The 15,960-nt window shown below is 45.6% G+C and overlaps 1 protein-coding gene and 1 long non-coding RNA gene across 3 annotated transcripts; one reads left to right on the top strand and one right to left on the bottom strand.

The window, feature by feature from the left end:
* Positions 1-2,972: 2,972 nt before the first annotated feature.
* LOC121347252 lies at positions 2,973-6,594 on the bottom strand. Its single transcript, XR_005954212.1, has 4 exons — positions 6,545-6,594; positions 6,413-6,468; positions 4,573-4,660; positions 2,973-3,149 (listed from the first exon to the last, which is right to left on the bottom strand). It is a non-coding gene; the product is annotated as an uncharacterized LOC121347252 (long non-coding RNA).
* A 77-nt stretch (positions 6,595-6,671) lies between these two features.
* On the top strand, positions 6,672-10,816 carry CCDC51 (coiled-coil domain containing 51). Of its 2 annotated transcripts, none has more exons than XM_041426025.1 (5): positions 6,672-7,331; positions 8,026-8,248; positions 8,373-8,719; positions 9,028-9,192; positions 9,937-10,816. In XM_041426025.1, exons 3-5 carry the CDS (start codon positions 8,402-8,404, stop codon positions 10,711-10,713), a joined length of 1,260 nt encoding a protein of 419 aa, XP_041281959.1. In that variant the 5' UTR covers positions 6,672-7,331; positions 8,026-8,248; positions 8,373-8,401; the 3' UTR covers positions 10,714-10,816. The 2 variants fall into 2 exon arrangements, with proteins under 2 accessions (XP_041281959.1, XP_041281958.1); XM_041426024.1 differs by having other exon boundaries at positions 6,672-7,715.
* The last annotated feature ends 5,144 nt before the right edge of the window (positions 10,817-15,960 follow it).

Genomic DNA, 15,960 nt, shown 5'->3' with positions numbered 1-15,960 from the left:
GTCCTCAAATTCCAATTTAGCCTCAGCTCCTACATCACTGGAATTTGCAGAGCAGGAACAGTACATTACAGTTATATATTAATTTAAGCTCAGAATACTATTGTGAAGTAATGTAATACCACTATCCCAATTTTGAAGAAAACGAGGATGGAGAATGTCTTGGAGAAGGTCACGCCCAGTTTTCCAGGCTGGCTGATTTACACTAAAGAAGTTTCCTCTTCTAAGACCTCACAGAATCAGTATCTGGAAGCCATTCAGAGTAGGGTATAATTTCCTTGGAGCTGAACTAACTCCAAAGAGTGGGCAAAGCCTTTTCAAACAGTGGAGCTTGACTTGAATTGATTATGGCAGTCGTATCCTTCAATGGATTTCCCTACAAAGAATATTTGTGTCTATTTTGCTGCTATTTTGATTGACATCCATATCCAACTGCCTTTTGAACTTTGTTTTTTCTGTGCCCTTCAGACTGTGATAACTTGATGTATACCTATGATTTAGGAGTTATATTGTCTTTGCATTAGTTTAACATTGAGCTGGAGCTGCAGTAAGGAATGAAATGCCATTTATTACGTAGTGTTATGTAAAAAGATACAATCAAAGTGTTCCTTTGTTTAGCTTCATTTCCACAGCCTAATATTAAACAGGAGGGCTCTTGGCCAGGAGGGGGATTCAGTGCCTACATTAAAGTTAAGCCTCTTGAGAACAGCTCTCACTGCAGTGATCTGTCACTTTGCCATTTGGTCTGCTTCCCTCTTGTCTTGCTTTTCTGCTGAAATGCTTTTTGCATATTGTCTCATGCTGTGGAGCACACATTTCTGTTCACTGTCCTCCCCTCAGACCACCTCAAGTTAGCTTGGCTGGGATCAGCAGCCTCATTCATTTCATTCAGTAATTCCTGGGGCAAACAATTCCATATTGCTACACTGCCAAAGTTTTATTTTTCTCATATTTTGGAGCGTGCTGTCTCCCTGTCCCTCTTCCTCCTCATTTAAACCACCCCCCAGGTTGCACAGCAGTGGAAATGGGGGTGCAGGTGGGCAGGGATCTGCCTCCATCGGTGTGTGTGATGGATGAAGGTGAAGTGAAGGCAGCTCGTGCTCTCACTGAGCACACACAGCTGTGAGCACGCTCTGTCTCTGGTTGTGTCTCCCGGCTTGGAGCTCTGCCCCAGAGGCACCAGTGGTGGCTTGCGTTGCCTTCAGTGCAGTGCACAGGTGCAGGAGCAGTCCCTGCTCTGCAGCCAAGGCAGCTTTGTCCTGCATTTTTGTGTGAACAGTTTCCTGTTACCAAAGGTGTCCTTATCCAAAATGCAAGACTGATGCAATCTTGAATTTCAGCCTTCACGCACTCTATCTGGCTGGCAGGACTCAATCTGATGTCCGGAAAAGTACTTTTAGGGAAGACAATTTCCTCGGTATCACCAAGGGCTCATTTATCCCCGTTTGGAGGGCAGCAGGGACCTGATCTTCCTATGATCCACCGGCACGTGAGATGAGGCTGATACACGGGGTACAAACTACGTGTCCGCGGCTGTGTGAGCTCGGGGGCCGGCGCCGCACCGCTCGCTGCCTCCTCGGGGCTCGGGCACCGGCAGCGCTGGAGCCGCGGCCCCCCCGGAGCGGCCGGGGCGCATGCGCACAGCGGCGGGCACGGCCCGCGCCCCGCCATTCCCGCGGCCGCCGCGCGGGGGCGGCAGAGCCCGAGGAAGGGCGGGACCCTCAAGCGCGGCCCCGCCCGCTCCCGGTCCCGGTCCCGACCCCGCTCCCGGTCCCGGTCCCGCTCCCGACCCCGCTCCCGCTCCCGCTCCCGACCCCGCTCCCGGTCCCGGTCCCGGTCCCGCCCCGTGACAGGGGCGCTGCCCGCGGCCCTCGGCACGGGCTGATGGCAGGGTAAGGCCTGCGCCTCCCGTTCCCAGGTGTCCAGGGCACCCGCCCTTCCCGCCCTGCTGAAAGGGAGCCTCGCGTTTCAGAGGGAAGGAGGAAACGCCTCTAGCCCTTTAAAAATGTTTTTTTTTAACAAGGAAACCCTGTGAGTAGCGCTTGTGCACAGAACAGCCAACGCCTGCGGTCTCTTCCTTAGGAAGCAGACTGTGCAGACCCAGATTTCCCATGTACCTGCCTGCGGTCTCTTCCTTAGGAAGCAGACTGTGCAGACCCAGATTTCCCACTGCAGCCCAAGTCTCGCTGTTCTCAGAAGCTTCCCTCCCTGCAGCCGACCCAGATTTCCCATGTACCTTCCCCCTGCCACTGCAGCCCAAATCTCGCTGTTCTCAGAACCTTCCCTCCCTGCAGCCATCAGCTTTGCCTGACAGCAGGAACAGTCTCTGTATCACTACTTCTCTTCAGTAATAAGGCTTTTTGTTCTTTCCCGTGTAATTCCCACCTTAGGAACAGCACATTCCTTCCTTCAAGTCTCCATAACCAGTGTTCAGTCAGTGCCATTCATTTCACGAACTCAGCTACTGCTCCCCTCCCCTCTCCACCCCAAAGGCATTCCTGTGATGTCAATATGTAGCCCAGGAAAACGGTGCAGTGGCAATTTGTAGGACAAAGGCAAGTGTATGTTCAGCAGGCAGTGGGACCATAGGGCACAGCAGTGCCCTAAAGCAGGAACACAGAAAGGAGCTGTTTTGGAGTGGCTGACCCCAAGGTGCTGGTGATGGAAGTATAACCCAACTTTTGTTCAAAGAAAACTTAAGAGTTCTTAGGAGAGCACACACTGCCATAGCCACATCTCAGACAACTGCAGCTAAACCTAAGCCTCCAGATTAAACCCTGAAGATTTTAACACTCAGGCCCTGACTCCACTGTCAGAAGAGAGAAGAAGTTGAAATTTATTCTCACAAATGACTAGCAAATGACCAGATGCACTCAGGCTGCACAAGGGCACACATGCTCTTCAGTAAAAGTTCCATTTCCAGTGTAAAACAGTAAAGGCATTTTTAAACAAAACCTACAGGTAAAGAGAAAATATCACATCTTAACAAAAAGGATTTATTGTGACTAAACAAAATGTACATTGTTTCCCAAATGACAGAGTGTTTTCAAGACTCTCTGAAGTCTGCAGGTCCATTGAGTAACTTGATCACTTCTCACCCTGCAGTTTGATCACAAACTACTTTTTGCCAGACTTCTTTATTCCACCACTGGCTGCCAAAAGAAACAACACAGCTGGTTAGGTGACTGTGACAGAGCTTAGCTACAAATGCAGCTCCTCACAAAGCTGAATCCCCCCACCAGACAGCCTGCACAGCCCAGGTCCCCACTGGTGAATTGTTTCTGACGTGTGACTCCTCCTGTGTGGTTTTGATCTCTCACACCTTACTGTGAACAGTGATTTATTTACCATTAGAAACTAAGTTTCTCCTGGAACCAAATATGCCCTGTGATTCTACAATGAAACGAAATGTTCCAACAGTTACTTTGTTTCTCTGTTGATTATTTCTTTTACAGCAGGAGCAGCCTGGTCAAATCAAAATCAAGGCTAAGGGAATAAAAGCACTGGTATCCCTACACCAAAGTCCCCAGCTGGGATCAAAGCTCTACGGAAGCAGGTACTGGAATTCCCTGCAGATTACTGAAGACACTGAAGTGAAAGAACACCAGGTATTGACACAGCAACAAGTGTGGCATTTGCTGTAAATGCTGTTTTTCTCCAGTTGTGCCAGGTATGACCAGTGGGAAGGAAAGAGAACAGCAAGGCTGCACCAAGACAGACTGCAAGGGCCGAGGGTCAGCAACAGACCCTGCATTGCAACTTGATTCCAAGAGCATTGCCCTGCTAAGGCTCTTGGAAACAGGCTGGCCCTGCCACAGCAACACAGCAGTTGTTACCTGCTTTGGTAAGCATCAGACAAGGGCCAGACGACTGACACCGAGTCTAGAAAGGGGCGGAGAAAGAACTCTGAAGAGATCTGTGAGCTCCAGCACCCTACACAGAACGAGCTGAGGATGGTGAGGACAGGACAGAGGCAGGCAGGGTGCACCCTTGGACACCTCTGATGGGACCATGGCAAACACTGGAGGAGCAGGTGAGTGCAGACCACGTGAGACTGTCACTGAGACAGAGACTGGCCTCCATGGGCCTCCAGGACACGCCCTGTGAACTCACTTCATGTCTCATGTGTTTTACAGTCACTCAGGAGAGGGACTGAAGCCAGACTGGCTTCCAGTCACTTTCTTATAATGAAGAAATTCATCCTCTCAGAGGACAAGCACTGGATTTTTTAAACTTGGAGGACTGTGGCAAAACCTACATGTAATACATCTGAAAAGAAAAGACTGGTTTGCTAAAAAAAGAGCAGAAATGTCCCTGCACATACCAGTGGAATAAGTCAGTGTGCCAGACACAGCAATTTGCCTGCTGAACCAGAACCTGCATCGTCTGGGGATGAAAATGCATAGAAAAAGAAACAGCCTCTATTTGTTTCATATCATCTGTACCTGCCATCAATTTATTTATCTATGTCAAAAAACCCAGAGGCACCTGCCTTTTTATGTTTATCAAGCAAAAACATTAAATTTTTCAAGCCAGCAAGACCCCATTTCTCCTGCCAGGAGGCACCTCACTTACCCAGAGGCCCTTTTCCAGCAGCTTTTGCTTTCATCTCCTCAAGTTTCTTTTGCTCCTCCTTCTGTTTTTGTTTGAATGCCAGGTCCGTCTAAAGGAAAGACCAGCAGCATTTTTTAACATCTCTCCCACAGAAAAAAATCAAAAACAACTAAGAAGCAATAAAAAACAAATGCAATGTTCCAGCAGCGACAAACACCTGACTGGACCAAGGCAGGATGGCTGAATAATGCTAAATATGCAGAATTTGCAGAACTATCACCAAGGTTTTTGCTGTACCACAAACTAAACTTTAACTCTGTATGTTTGGTCTTTCTGGAATTATTTCCCATGGCATAATCTCATTTTGAGATTATGATTCCTCTGACTGATAAGATGCTTGCACAAATACCATTCATGAACATACCCTCGGTGACACATGAAGCTCAGCAAACAGGCACTAACAAAACATTTAGGCTATGAAGAATGTAAATAAAACAAAGCTGCTTTCACCTGTAAAAAAAGCATAATTTTTTTAAGATCCTCCACATATTATGTCATTTTTGCTGGGTTTAATAAATTTGTATTAATTCCAAGCAATCTAATGAGACTGCTGGCAAACTGTAAAGGCAAGGCAGCTATTGAGCCTCCTGGCTGGATGAGCCTCCAAATCCAGGAGAAGTCAGGCATACTCTGTGCCTTAGATACACATTCTTCACAGACACCAAGGCTGAAATGGACCCAGATTTTCAACATGGCACTCAGGACTTTGGGGAAACTGAAATTATGACCTTGACAACTGAGATTCCACAGATTCTTCACCAATCCAGTCTATGGCTCATCTTTACAACCACAAAGCTCTCCTCTTCTTTCAGTTAAAGCCTCCCTTGCTGCAATGTAACCGTATTACCTCCCCTACCTACCCCTCACAGAACAGAATATTCTGTTTCTCTCTCCAGGTTTTCCTGTCTCCAGTTGGCTAATGTGTCTTTCCTAGTAAATCAATCCCTCACATTTATCCACTTCTGTGGGGTTTTTCTTGCAATGTGTTGCTCCCAAGTGCTCACAGTATTGCAGAGCTGAGACAAAAATAAATATTACATCATTTGACATACAAATGTTTATAACTTGCATCCTTGTAAGCACTTTATGGTAGTTATACCATTTATTTAACAATAAAACTTATTTAGAAAGCTATGGGTCTTTTTCCTTTCTCAAAGAGGTATTCTATTTGCCTTTTTCCAAACAGCGGCACCTCATCCATCACGCACTATTCTCAGAAATAGCAGCTGACATCCATACTTAAATGTAAGGGTTCAGAGTATCTCCAACACGCAATTCACTAGCACTTAATTTATCCAAGGGACACAACAATCCCAGGCTCCTGGGCCCGCAGGGACTGACCGAGCCCAGCTCGCAGCTCCCCCGGCAGCCAGCCCTGCTGCATCACCCGCACGGGCAACGCGGCCGGGATGTCGCCACGGCATCAGGGAAGCACGGAGCGGCCTGGGTTGGAAGGGATCTTAAAGATCATCTCGTTCCAAAGCCCTGCCATGGGCAGACACACCTTCCACAAGCCCAGCTTACCCCAAGTTTCGTCCAACCTGGCCTTGAACACTTCCAGGGATGGGGCAGCCACAGCTTCTCTGGGCTGTGCCAGGGACTCACCACCCTCACGGGCGAGAATACCTTCCCAATATCTAATCTAAACCGCCTCTCTTTGTCTTTGAGCCCATTCCCCCTCGTTCTGTCACTGCCTGCTCCTGTAAATCTCAGCAGGAACCCCTCGGGCAGCCAGGCCCGCCGGGTCGCCCACAGCCGGGGCAGAGCCCCCGCCGCCGCCGGGGCCCTCCCGCCGCCCTACCTCATCCAGGTCCTTCGTCTGCTTCTTCGGCTGCTTCAGCGGCTTCTTCTTGCCGCCTGCAAAGACAGAGGAGACAGTGAGGGCCGGGTGGGGCCGGGCGGGCGGCACCGGCGGCCCCGGGCCCGGCCTTACCCTCCCGGCCCGACATGGCTCCGCTCGCTCCGCCCGCTCCCGCCGCTTCCGCCGCCGCTTCCGCTGCCGCCGCTCCTCCGTGGTTTTCGATATGTCTTTTTCCTCCCCTCGCCGGCGAGGAGGGCGGGTACGGGGCGCGGCGGGGCCGGGCCGGGGCCGGGGCCGGCCGGGAGGGAGCGGCGGCTCGGCCGGGTCGGTGGAAGGGCCCCCGGGCAGGGCCGGGGTCGGTGGTGCGGAAGCAGCCGGCTGCGGGATGCGGGTGCGCGGTGCCGGCTCGGCGGAGCCGGGCTGCGTTCGGGAGCCGTGCGCTGGAGAGCCGCCTGCCACCGCTCCGTGTGAGCCGCAGCTTTTGGGAGTGTGTTTGTCAGGGACGGCAGGCTGAGGAAATGCTGCTTGCGAGGGAAGCAAGAGAGGAAGCAGGCACGTAATCGCAACTTTCTTGTGTCCTCTGAGCTCAGGCTGAGATCGCGGTCATCACAGTCTGACTGTCTGCATAGAAATTCTTAAATCTCAACTTTCTCCCTCTTTCTTTTTTTTTTTTTTTTCTGTTCTCCAGTACCCTGAATATTAGGTTAAACTCTTCAGGTAGTAATGCAGTTAAGAGAGAGGAGTTTTGCAGTCTGGAACAGACAAAATTGAGCTGGTGTTTCTTGTGGCCTGCAATGCAGAGTAGGTGTTCCACACTGCTGCTGGCAGATGTGCCAGTGGTGCTGGCAGGAGGGAGAGCTTCTTTCATTTCCATGTTCCTGTGGGTTTGATCTTACATGTTACGCATGTAAAACAACTGGTAAGATTTTCATAATGCCACTTGGTGTTATTATTAGTTGTTAGAGATAGTCAGCAGGTCAATGAACCTGTAGTCAGAATTTTTCCAGCTGTTTCAGTACTTTTTTGTGGAGATGCCTGTATTAACCACCTAAAATTAACAAGGAAAGCTGTTTTAAAATAATTTTTAAAACTATGCAGCAGCTATCAAGCGTTCTCAATAAATATTCATGTTTTCATATTATATTAGTCAAAACCTAATAGAGTCATACTCAAATTTCATATGAAACCCAACTGAAAAGTTCTCCAGTTTCTAGTTTTTAGAGTAATGTGGCTCAGTAGAACTCTAAGATCATATTTAAAATCAGTAGACAATAAGCCATAACTAGCAGCCTGCCTTTGCAAGGTAAGCAAGAATTTTAAGCTCATTTTAAAATGCAGCCCTGTGTGTTGGAATGCTGTGTGTTCACTGCCTGAGATTTTTCTGTTCTTGTGGCTCGTCCTGGTTTATTATTTGTAGGCAGTCTCATGGGAATACTTGTATTCTGCTCAGCACTTTTGGGTTTTCCCTCTGTCCTTTGTGTTTTTGTCTTTGCATCCTTCAACACTTCTTGTATCTGTGCAATGTAAGATAAAGAGAATGGCTGAGCCACACTTCTTTTATTATCAAGATGTTGTCCCCTCTCTGCCTTTTTTCCTTTTCTGCTCTTTTGCAGAATTGTGAAGGCACAAACCACGTGGTGCAGTCACTGCTCTGCTGAAGCACTGAATTTCTCTGAAGTTCCTCCTGCTGTTCCTGGATCTGCACATGATCTCTGTTCACGCCGTGGGTGAATTAGTAATCAAGAAGCATGAAGCATGGTGGGAGTACTTCCTAACAGAAAATCAGGAATCTGTGGCACAATTGCACTTTGTTGAAAATTGTGCAAAGTTCTCTAGGTAAGCAGTGGTGTAAAAGTAGCAATGGTTTAGCCATTCCTGAACTGATTTGTTTTGACACACGTGTAGTTGAAGAGCTACGAATCAGCCGTACTTCAATAACTTCTCCTCTTCTTCCTTGTAGCACTTTTATTTAGTAATTAAATTCAAGACATGGGGCCTATGAAATACAAATCAAGCGTGTCCTCAGTGTCCTGTGGTCTGCAGTATCACCATTCCTTGATGAAGTGGAGTCCAAAAGTGAATTTACACATGGTGAGGACTTACTGCCCATCGGCGCCCAAGAGGCCCGAAGCCAAGTCTGCAGTGGAAATGGCCATGGGTCTCCTTCATCGGATCACGGAATCAGGGACTCTTATGGGCAAAAACTCCCTCCAAAAGGTGTCTGCAACATGCAGGAATTGGTGGGACAGATACGAAGAATTTGTTGGAATCAATGAAGTTCGAGAGGCTCAGGGAAAAGTGACAGAGGTAAAGATGGAGACAATGTGGAATTTTTAAAATGATGAGTAGAGCTGTATGAAGCATAAACACTGTATGAGGCAGAAAGGGTTATTCAAGGAGAATTATGTCTTTTTCTGCTTTGGCTGTCTGTGCAGGTATTGTGAATGTGTTCTAGGCTATGCATGTAGTAAATAGAGCTTGTCCTCTGAATTGGAATGGAGTGTGTTTTATTTGGTTGGTGGTTTTTTTCCTCCCCACACAAAAAATATATATATAATTAGCAATTTAGGTCTGTATGGTAGTAAGTCTCTAAAACAAATGCTCTTTCTTCTCAGGCAGAAAATGTCTTTATGATAGCTCGAGGGATAGTACGAGAGGCTCGTGAAAATGTAGAAGCCCAACAGATTAAACTGAAGGAAATTCGGGATCGCTTAGACAGGGTCTCTCGGGATGACACCCAGTATTTAGAACTGGCTACTCTGGAACACAGGTTGCTGCAGGTAATTTGTTGGTACTTAAGTGTTGGTGAATATGCTGAAAATCTGTGTGCTTTGTTTCCTTCACTAGTGATTGGTTGTTTTTGTAGATGCAGTTCAGTTCTGAAGTGATCAGAGTTAATTTCTGAGGGTCCTTGTTTTACTTATTATTTATTATCAATGGTTTGAACCCCTGTGCAAATTTTATATGTTAATGCTAAAGTAGAGTAGTAAATTTGGAGAATCAAACTGAAGATAATGAGCCTAGATAATTAATTGTTGTAGTGGTGACCTGTATACGAGTAGTTAAGAAAAAGCTGCCATTCAATGAATTAACTCTCCATGGGATGAGAGAAACTCTTTTCTGGCTAATCCATGGAAATTCTCTCAGCTGCTTTCTGCTGGTGTCTGGAGAGGTTAGCAGGGCTGAAGCAGTGAACATTATGGGGAGTGAAAGACCTTGCTCACTCATACCCATTTTCTGTCATCACGTGGCAGATTCTCATGTACAGGATCTTCAGCTGTGATTCCTGAAAACCTTTTCCATTTCTCAGAATTAAAATGATGCCTCATTGACTTAAGTAGGATTAATAAAGAAAATCCCACAGTCAAGGGAAAATTTCTGAAACTACTAATAGATGTTCCCAGTTTCCATTCCTTCAGCTGCACTGGGGCTTGGGGGTTGCTTAGGGTTATTTTTTCCTTTAGTACAGACTTTATAGCTTCATATTATTATACCTTCTCTTTTCATCACTCTATTTCTTGCAGGAAGAGAAGAGGTACCGAGCTGCATATTTAAATGCAGAAGAATCTGAGAGAGAAAAATTCTCTCTCTTCTCTGCAGCTGTCAGGGAAAGCCACGAGAAGGAACGCACAAGAGCTGAAAAAACAAAGAACTGGTCTATCATTGGCTCTGTGCTGGGAGCTGTTATAGGTGTTCTCGGTTCCACCTATGTCAATCGAGTAAGGCTGCAAGAATTGAAAGTCTTGGTGCTTGAAGCACAGAAGGGCCCAGTCAATTTACAAGAAGCCATCAAAGAACAGGCCTCCAGCCATTACTTGCAGCAGAAAGATCTCAATGATGTCATAGAAGACCTAAAAAATGTGCTGCAAACAACAGCATCGAAGGGAGGGAAAGAAGGGGCTTTGTTAACTAGAGAAACCAGGAATGACTCCATAAAAATAGATTCTCTTTTAATGCCTTTAAATGAGCAGCTAAACTACATTAAACAAGTCAGTTCATGTCTAGGGAGTTTACAACAGCAGTTTAACAGTCTGCAGGAAAGTATCACACAGGTGCTGTCTGAGCTGCAGAGTGTCAAACTCGCCATCCAGTCCCGACCTACAGAAAGAGTGATGCCAAGGCCTTCAGGGGAGGGCAAGGGCCAGGCTGCTGCTGTGAGAGATGTGATCTTGGAATTGTGTGATACCGAGCGCAGACTGGAAACGCAGATCAAGAGAAGTTCTATTTACAGCACTGCACTGACATGTGCTATGTTTGCCATTACTCTGCCTGTACTCTATATCATACTGAAAGGGAACTGATCCCTAATTAATTGCCACAACTTATTAGATTAATAAAAGTAAACTTGCACTCTAAGTACCTGGAGTACAAGTCCAAATAAAGCTGCTGTAGTGCTTCTCATTATGCCTTCTCCTGTATATTGGAAATACTTGAAAAGCCTTAGTCCATTACTGCTGCAGGCTCCATGTCAAGTCTCTGTCACACTGCTTTTTAACAAGCAAAGGAAATGCCACAGCTTGATCTGTTCATTTCATTCACTGTTTCACTCTTACTGTCTAGTCTTGTGTATCAAGACAGCACCCAAAATGCCCCTCTCAGCCCCAAACTGCATCTGTGAGGCCCAAAATGGCCCCTTCAGACCCTGAGTTGTACCCTGCTTGCTCCCAGTGCCCCACATCACCCCAAAGTTGTCCCAGTTGTTCCCATCAGGCACTAACTAACCTCAGTGGTCCCCAGTTTGGCATCCCCAGTGGCCCCAGTAGCCCAGACAAGCCCTGTGGTGTAATCAGGTACAAGCCCTGACCCACAGATCCCTGTACCCAGGCCTGAGGCACTCTCTGCAGCCCCCAGCCACCTCCCAGACCCCTTGAGATTCTGGGGTTTAGATACATTTATTACTGGGACAATAAAACATGGGTCAGGTTTTGGGGCCTGACCCATGAACTGGTCCCTCCATCGCCACCATTCCCCTCTCCTCCAGGTGTGGGCACAAGGAGGAGTCTTCTTCAGCTGCACAGTGCCAGAGCTGAGCCAAGGTGATCCCCCCAAGTACTGCATCCCCTCAGAGCCATCAGTGTTCCCCTGTCACTTCCTTCTCCCCCAGGACACCATGAAGTCCTATTACATCCTCACCACCCCACACTGGGCACTACTGGACCAAGTGACAGAACCTCAAGAGGGGAATGATACAACTGATTAAATATACAGCAATTCTCACTCTGGAGCTGCATTTGTGATTTCCTCTTCCAATTACTCCTTTGCTCTGTCATTGATTTAAATGCCTCATGTATAATTCTCGGTGTTTTGCTCTTTATTTCTTCATAGTTTTGCCATTGGTTCATTCACAAATCATTAGGAGTTATCCTAACAAACAGCTGGATGACGAATTTAAAATACATTGAAGCTACACATGGTAACCTTTTCCAAAAATGGTTTGTCATGAAGTATCCAAAACATTTCTGAAGCTTCAGCTCTTTGTAACTGATATTTACATGTCCCTTCGGGAAGGGAAAGAAGCAAAGGGTTCAGATACAGAGCTGTATTAAGTATGATGGTGTTTATTCTGACAATGTAAGCCAATTATGCTTTCTCTACAGCCTCCTTAACTCGTCATTCCCAAGGTATTTTGTGGTTTTAGCAATCATCTGTGGAGCAATCACTTTCTTATCCTGCTAGTATCTCATTGGGACTTTCTCCAGGTTTGTTGTGTTGGGGTTTTTTCCTAATCTTGTCCTGCCTGGCAATTGCAATGCTACTCTACAGCAGGTGCTTTTAAGCCAGTACCTTAGCAGTAATAGACACAACCTACTGCAAAATAATATTTGGAAAGAAGTGAAAGGTCCAGCTGCCTGTTTTTCCTGGAAGGACAAAAATTGGCTGATTGAGGCTAAACACTTGCCTGACCAGTTAAACACCAGTATCTGTGTGTGGCCTCACACAAGATATGGCTCAGATAAGGAATCGTTCTCTCCCTGTGATGGCAGCAGATAGGCAAATCCAGTGTGGAGCTGCTGCTTCACAAGCACTTCTGTGGGACCTCTGCAGACAGAGGAGCAGCGTGCTCCCTTCTTGTGTCATGTTTTTGTGTGAGCAACTGGCCTGTCTGGTACCCACTGCTGTGGTGGGACTTTCTCCTGCTCCAAGAGAGTTTGAAGTTTTTGATTAGGAGCTCCTCAGACTGCAAGATCTTTGGGACAGGGACGTATATGGCACCAACTTCATTTGGTATCACTGGGTGCTAAAGACAGAATAAAGAAAGAGTGTTAGGAATGGTCTTTGATGATTCACTACCTGTAAGAGAAATGAAAGTGCAAAAGGTGGTTTTGGGAACTGCCACTGCTGATTTATACACTGATTATTTGGAGTGTGAAGTGAGTAACAAATATTTGTCAGGGAAGCAGTTGGACCTGCTGGTTTCAGAACTGGGATAAAAATTCCCATACACTTATCTGTATCAAGAAGTGTGCATGCAGATCAATAGAATTTTTCAAATCTATAATATTTTATTTTATAATTTCACAAATATTTTTACAGGAGCTTGATGAAAATCAGACAACCATGTAGTTAAAGGGGAAGGACTAGTACAATGGTTCTATTTGTAATTTGCCACACTAGTCACTGAAAATTTTGTTCTGGCTTGGGATTTGGGGTATTTTTTCAGTTTAACTACATAAACTTGGCCCCCCCTTACTACAACTGGCTGAATTTTTTATTTGACTTCACTGGACATGTGGATTATATATATATATATATCAGCATGATTTTTAAATGCTGAAGGTTAGGCAGCTAAACTTGAAAGTCAGGGAGCACTCACTGAATTGTACTTGGTGGCATCAAAGCAGAGATCTGAGGATAAACTTGCATACAATAAATGAGAGTACAAAACTGAGGGCTGTTTATTGCTCAAAGGAGATGTGCTTTTTTACCCATTTAAAGAGAGCATTGTGATAGTCTGTAGCTTTAACTCTATGTATAATTACAGGAAGAAAAAGTCAGTCAAGGACTGTATGAACAGTCAATGAACAGTAGCAAACAAATCTGTGATAAATGATTGAAATAACACCTGAAATTTGAGAAGAGCTGGAAGGTGTATGTATCAAGATGAAAATAACTGGTCATTTGTAGGAAGTTTCAAAGACTCAGGAACAGATCCTGTGTGCAGCTGGCAGAGCTCTGTGTTACAAGTAATTACCATGGCTCACTTAGTTCTGCTCTTCCTTGCTAAATCCTCCTATGTGAAGTGACAGCAGAATAATTTCAATTAGGGAAAAACCCTTGTAATTAACTGTGACTATATAATAATTAGGAGAGAAGATTTATGTATTCCCTCAATCCTGGATTAATCATCACTCCATTGTGGCAATGATCTAAATGTGTAGCTTGGCACTGCACTGTATGTGCACCCCAAAGCCAGAAGGTGTGGCTGCAGCAGTGGCAGCTGTACCTGAGCTGGCTGAAGGCAATATCCAGCAAGATGCTAAAACATGGACTCTGTGTATAATCTGTTCAGTACTTTGTGCTAAACCTTTGTCATGGTAACACAGGCAGCAAATACACGAGTTTGAACAAAACCAGCACAGCTGTACAGGGGGTGTTTACCTGGGCACTCACCTCAGTTCAGGCACATCTACAGCAGTGATTTATACAAGCACATGACATGCACGTGACATCTCAGTGCATGTTTCCTGATGATTCAGCCAAGACTAAGTGAATACTTTGTGCCTGTGCTCTTCAGATCAAAAAAAAAACAACCAAAAAACAAAAAATCCCCAAGAAAACCACGCACACCAACCTGCATTCTGTTGTTCTGTTGCATTCCTTTGGGTTATTAAAAAGGTCTGTAATAGATAGCTGAGTTTCCGTTTTGGAATGAGGTCTCTCAGCAGATCCTTTCTTCAACGAGTAATTTCTGCTTGCTAAGGCCTTTTGAGACTTGAATTCTTACTCTGTGAGCAAAGACCTCTCCAGGCAGGATGGTTCAGCCAGCCCTGAGCCCCAGTGTTCATCCAAGGGGGATGGTGTTTGCAAAACCACACACAGGACTGGTGAGGCCAGGGCTGACCCGGGCACTGTGTGTAGGGCAGAGGGAGGCTGTTCAATTCAGATTGGCTCCTCTGTCTGGCACGACACAGTAGCTGAGTTAGGGAGAACCTGGGAAGAGCAACAGGAAGCCCTTTGATAGATATTAACTACAGAAAAATGGGTGGCAGTGGCCTGAGCTTGGCCCATGCTAAGCTATTTTGGGTTCTTACTGCTCCTTGAGAAACCACCAGTAACTCAAAAGCAAACAGCTTGTGGCTATGGAAATAACTTTGAATGAGGTCACTGCAGACTTCTAACAGTAGGTGCATTCTCAAGAGAAAAGTTGCCCTTCCTTCCATTCATGAGAGAACTAGAAAATGTTGCTTACGAAGACAGGACAAAAGCAGTTAGATGTAGTGTAACAATCAGGATATGTATTTATTTATTAATACTTGGGTTTTGAATGTTCCAGCATTCTAGGATCCTGGTCGGAAGTTGCAGGTGCTCCTGTTGATTTCTTTGTATCTGTTGTTTGCAAAAGACAGTTCCTTTCACAACATACCTTCTAAAAAAAATACTTCCCTCTTTGTGGAGCATAGGAGTGGTAGAGGTGGCCTGTTTACCTCGGAAAAAGATTTGAGATTTGCTGTAGGAATGAGGTTTGTGAGCTAGGAAAAAGCAGACAATGCTGGATTTGTCTATATTATATAGACAAATATGTCTATATTAGAACTGTATTTTATTGCCAGATTTTTACTAGCAAGTTACATTCATGACCTCACTCATAAAGCATAGAGAAGTGAGATTTCTGGTGCTTGGCAGCTGGATAATCTGAGAAGGTCTGGGCTTAAACACAGCAGCAGAGCTCCAAGATAAAGGGATTGCCACAAACGTCCCAGGCTTGTTTTGCTGTGTTCTGCAGGGAGAAAGGCAAACCTATGCAAATAGGTGTGTGCTCAGAGTCTCTTGCTCTACCCCTGCAGGTTCTGGGGTGTTGCCTATTTTTTTGTACTCAAAATCAGATCCTTAAACATCAACAGACTGCTGCCAGCAGATCTGTAGTTGCCCAAATGTCCATAGCAAATACCTTAATGCTGTTTCTGAATAGTCTGACAACTGAAAGCTTGAAAGGAATGGAGTCAGATATGAAGTAGGGCAGATGTAGTTAACCTTCAGCTGGTCCCTGAATCACTGCTCTAAATACACTTTATTCCCAGAAGCTATAGACAGTATTCACATACCCCTTGTGACTTTCTTAACTCGTCTCATCCCCTGCTTGGAGGGGAGGAAGAGTAAGAAGGAAATCAAAAGGAGCATAAGCAGCTGCTTGCCTTGTGATTATCATAATAGTTACGTAAGAAACTTAGCTAACCTGCTTAGAACCAGACACTAACAAGGGTTTTTACAGAAAAGGATCCTTTAGGAATTTAAATATACTAAAAGCAACACAACCAAACAAACCTTCTGAACAAATGGAAATCAAAAGTTGTTTTCATTTGTTCCTCAAATTGTTTGTTTTTTTGTGT

The sequence above is a fragment of the Onychostruthus taczanowskii genome, unplaced genomic scaffold (genome assembly GCF_017590055.1).
Source record: "Onychostruthus taczanowskii isolate IOZ18803 unplaced genomic scaffold, ASM1759005v1 scaffold9, whole genome shotgun sequence".
In the NCBI taxonomy this organism is placed as follows: Eukaryota; Metazoa; Chordata; class Aves; order Passeriformes; family Passeridae; genus Onychostruthus; species Onychostruthus taczanowskii.
The sequence above is the reverse complement of the archived record's forward strand: the minus strand, read 5'-3'. Positions and strand labels throughout refer to the sequence as shown.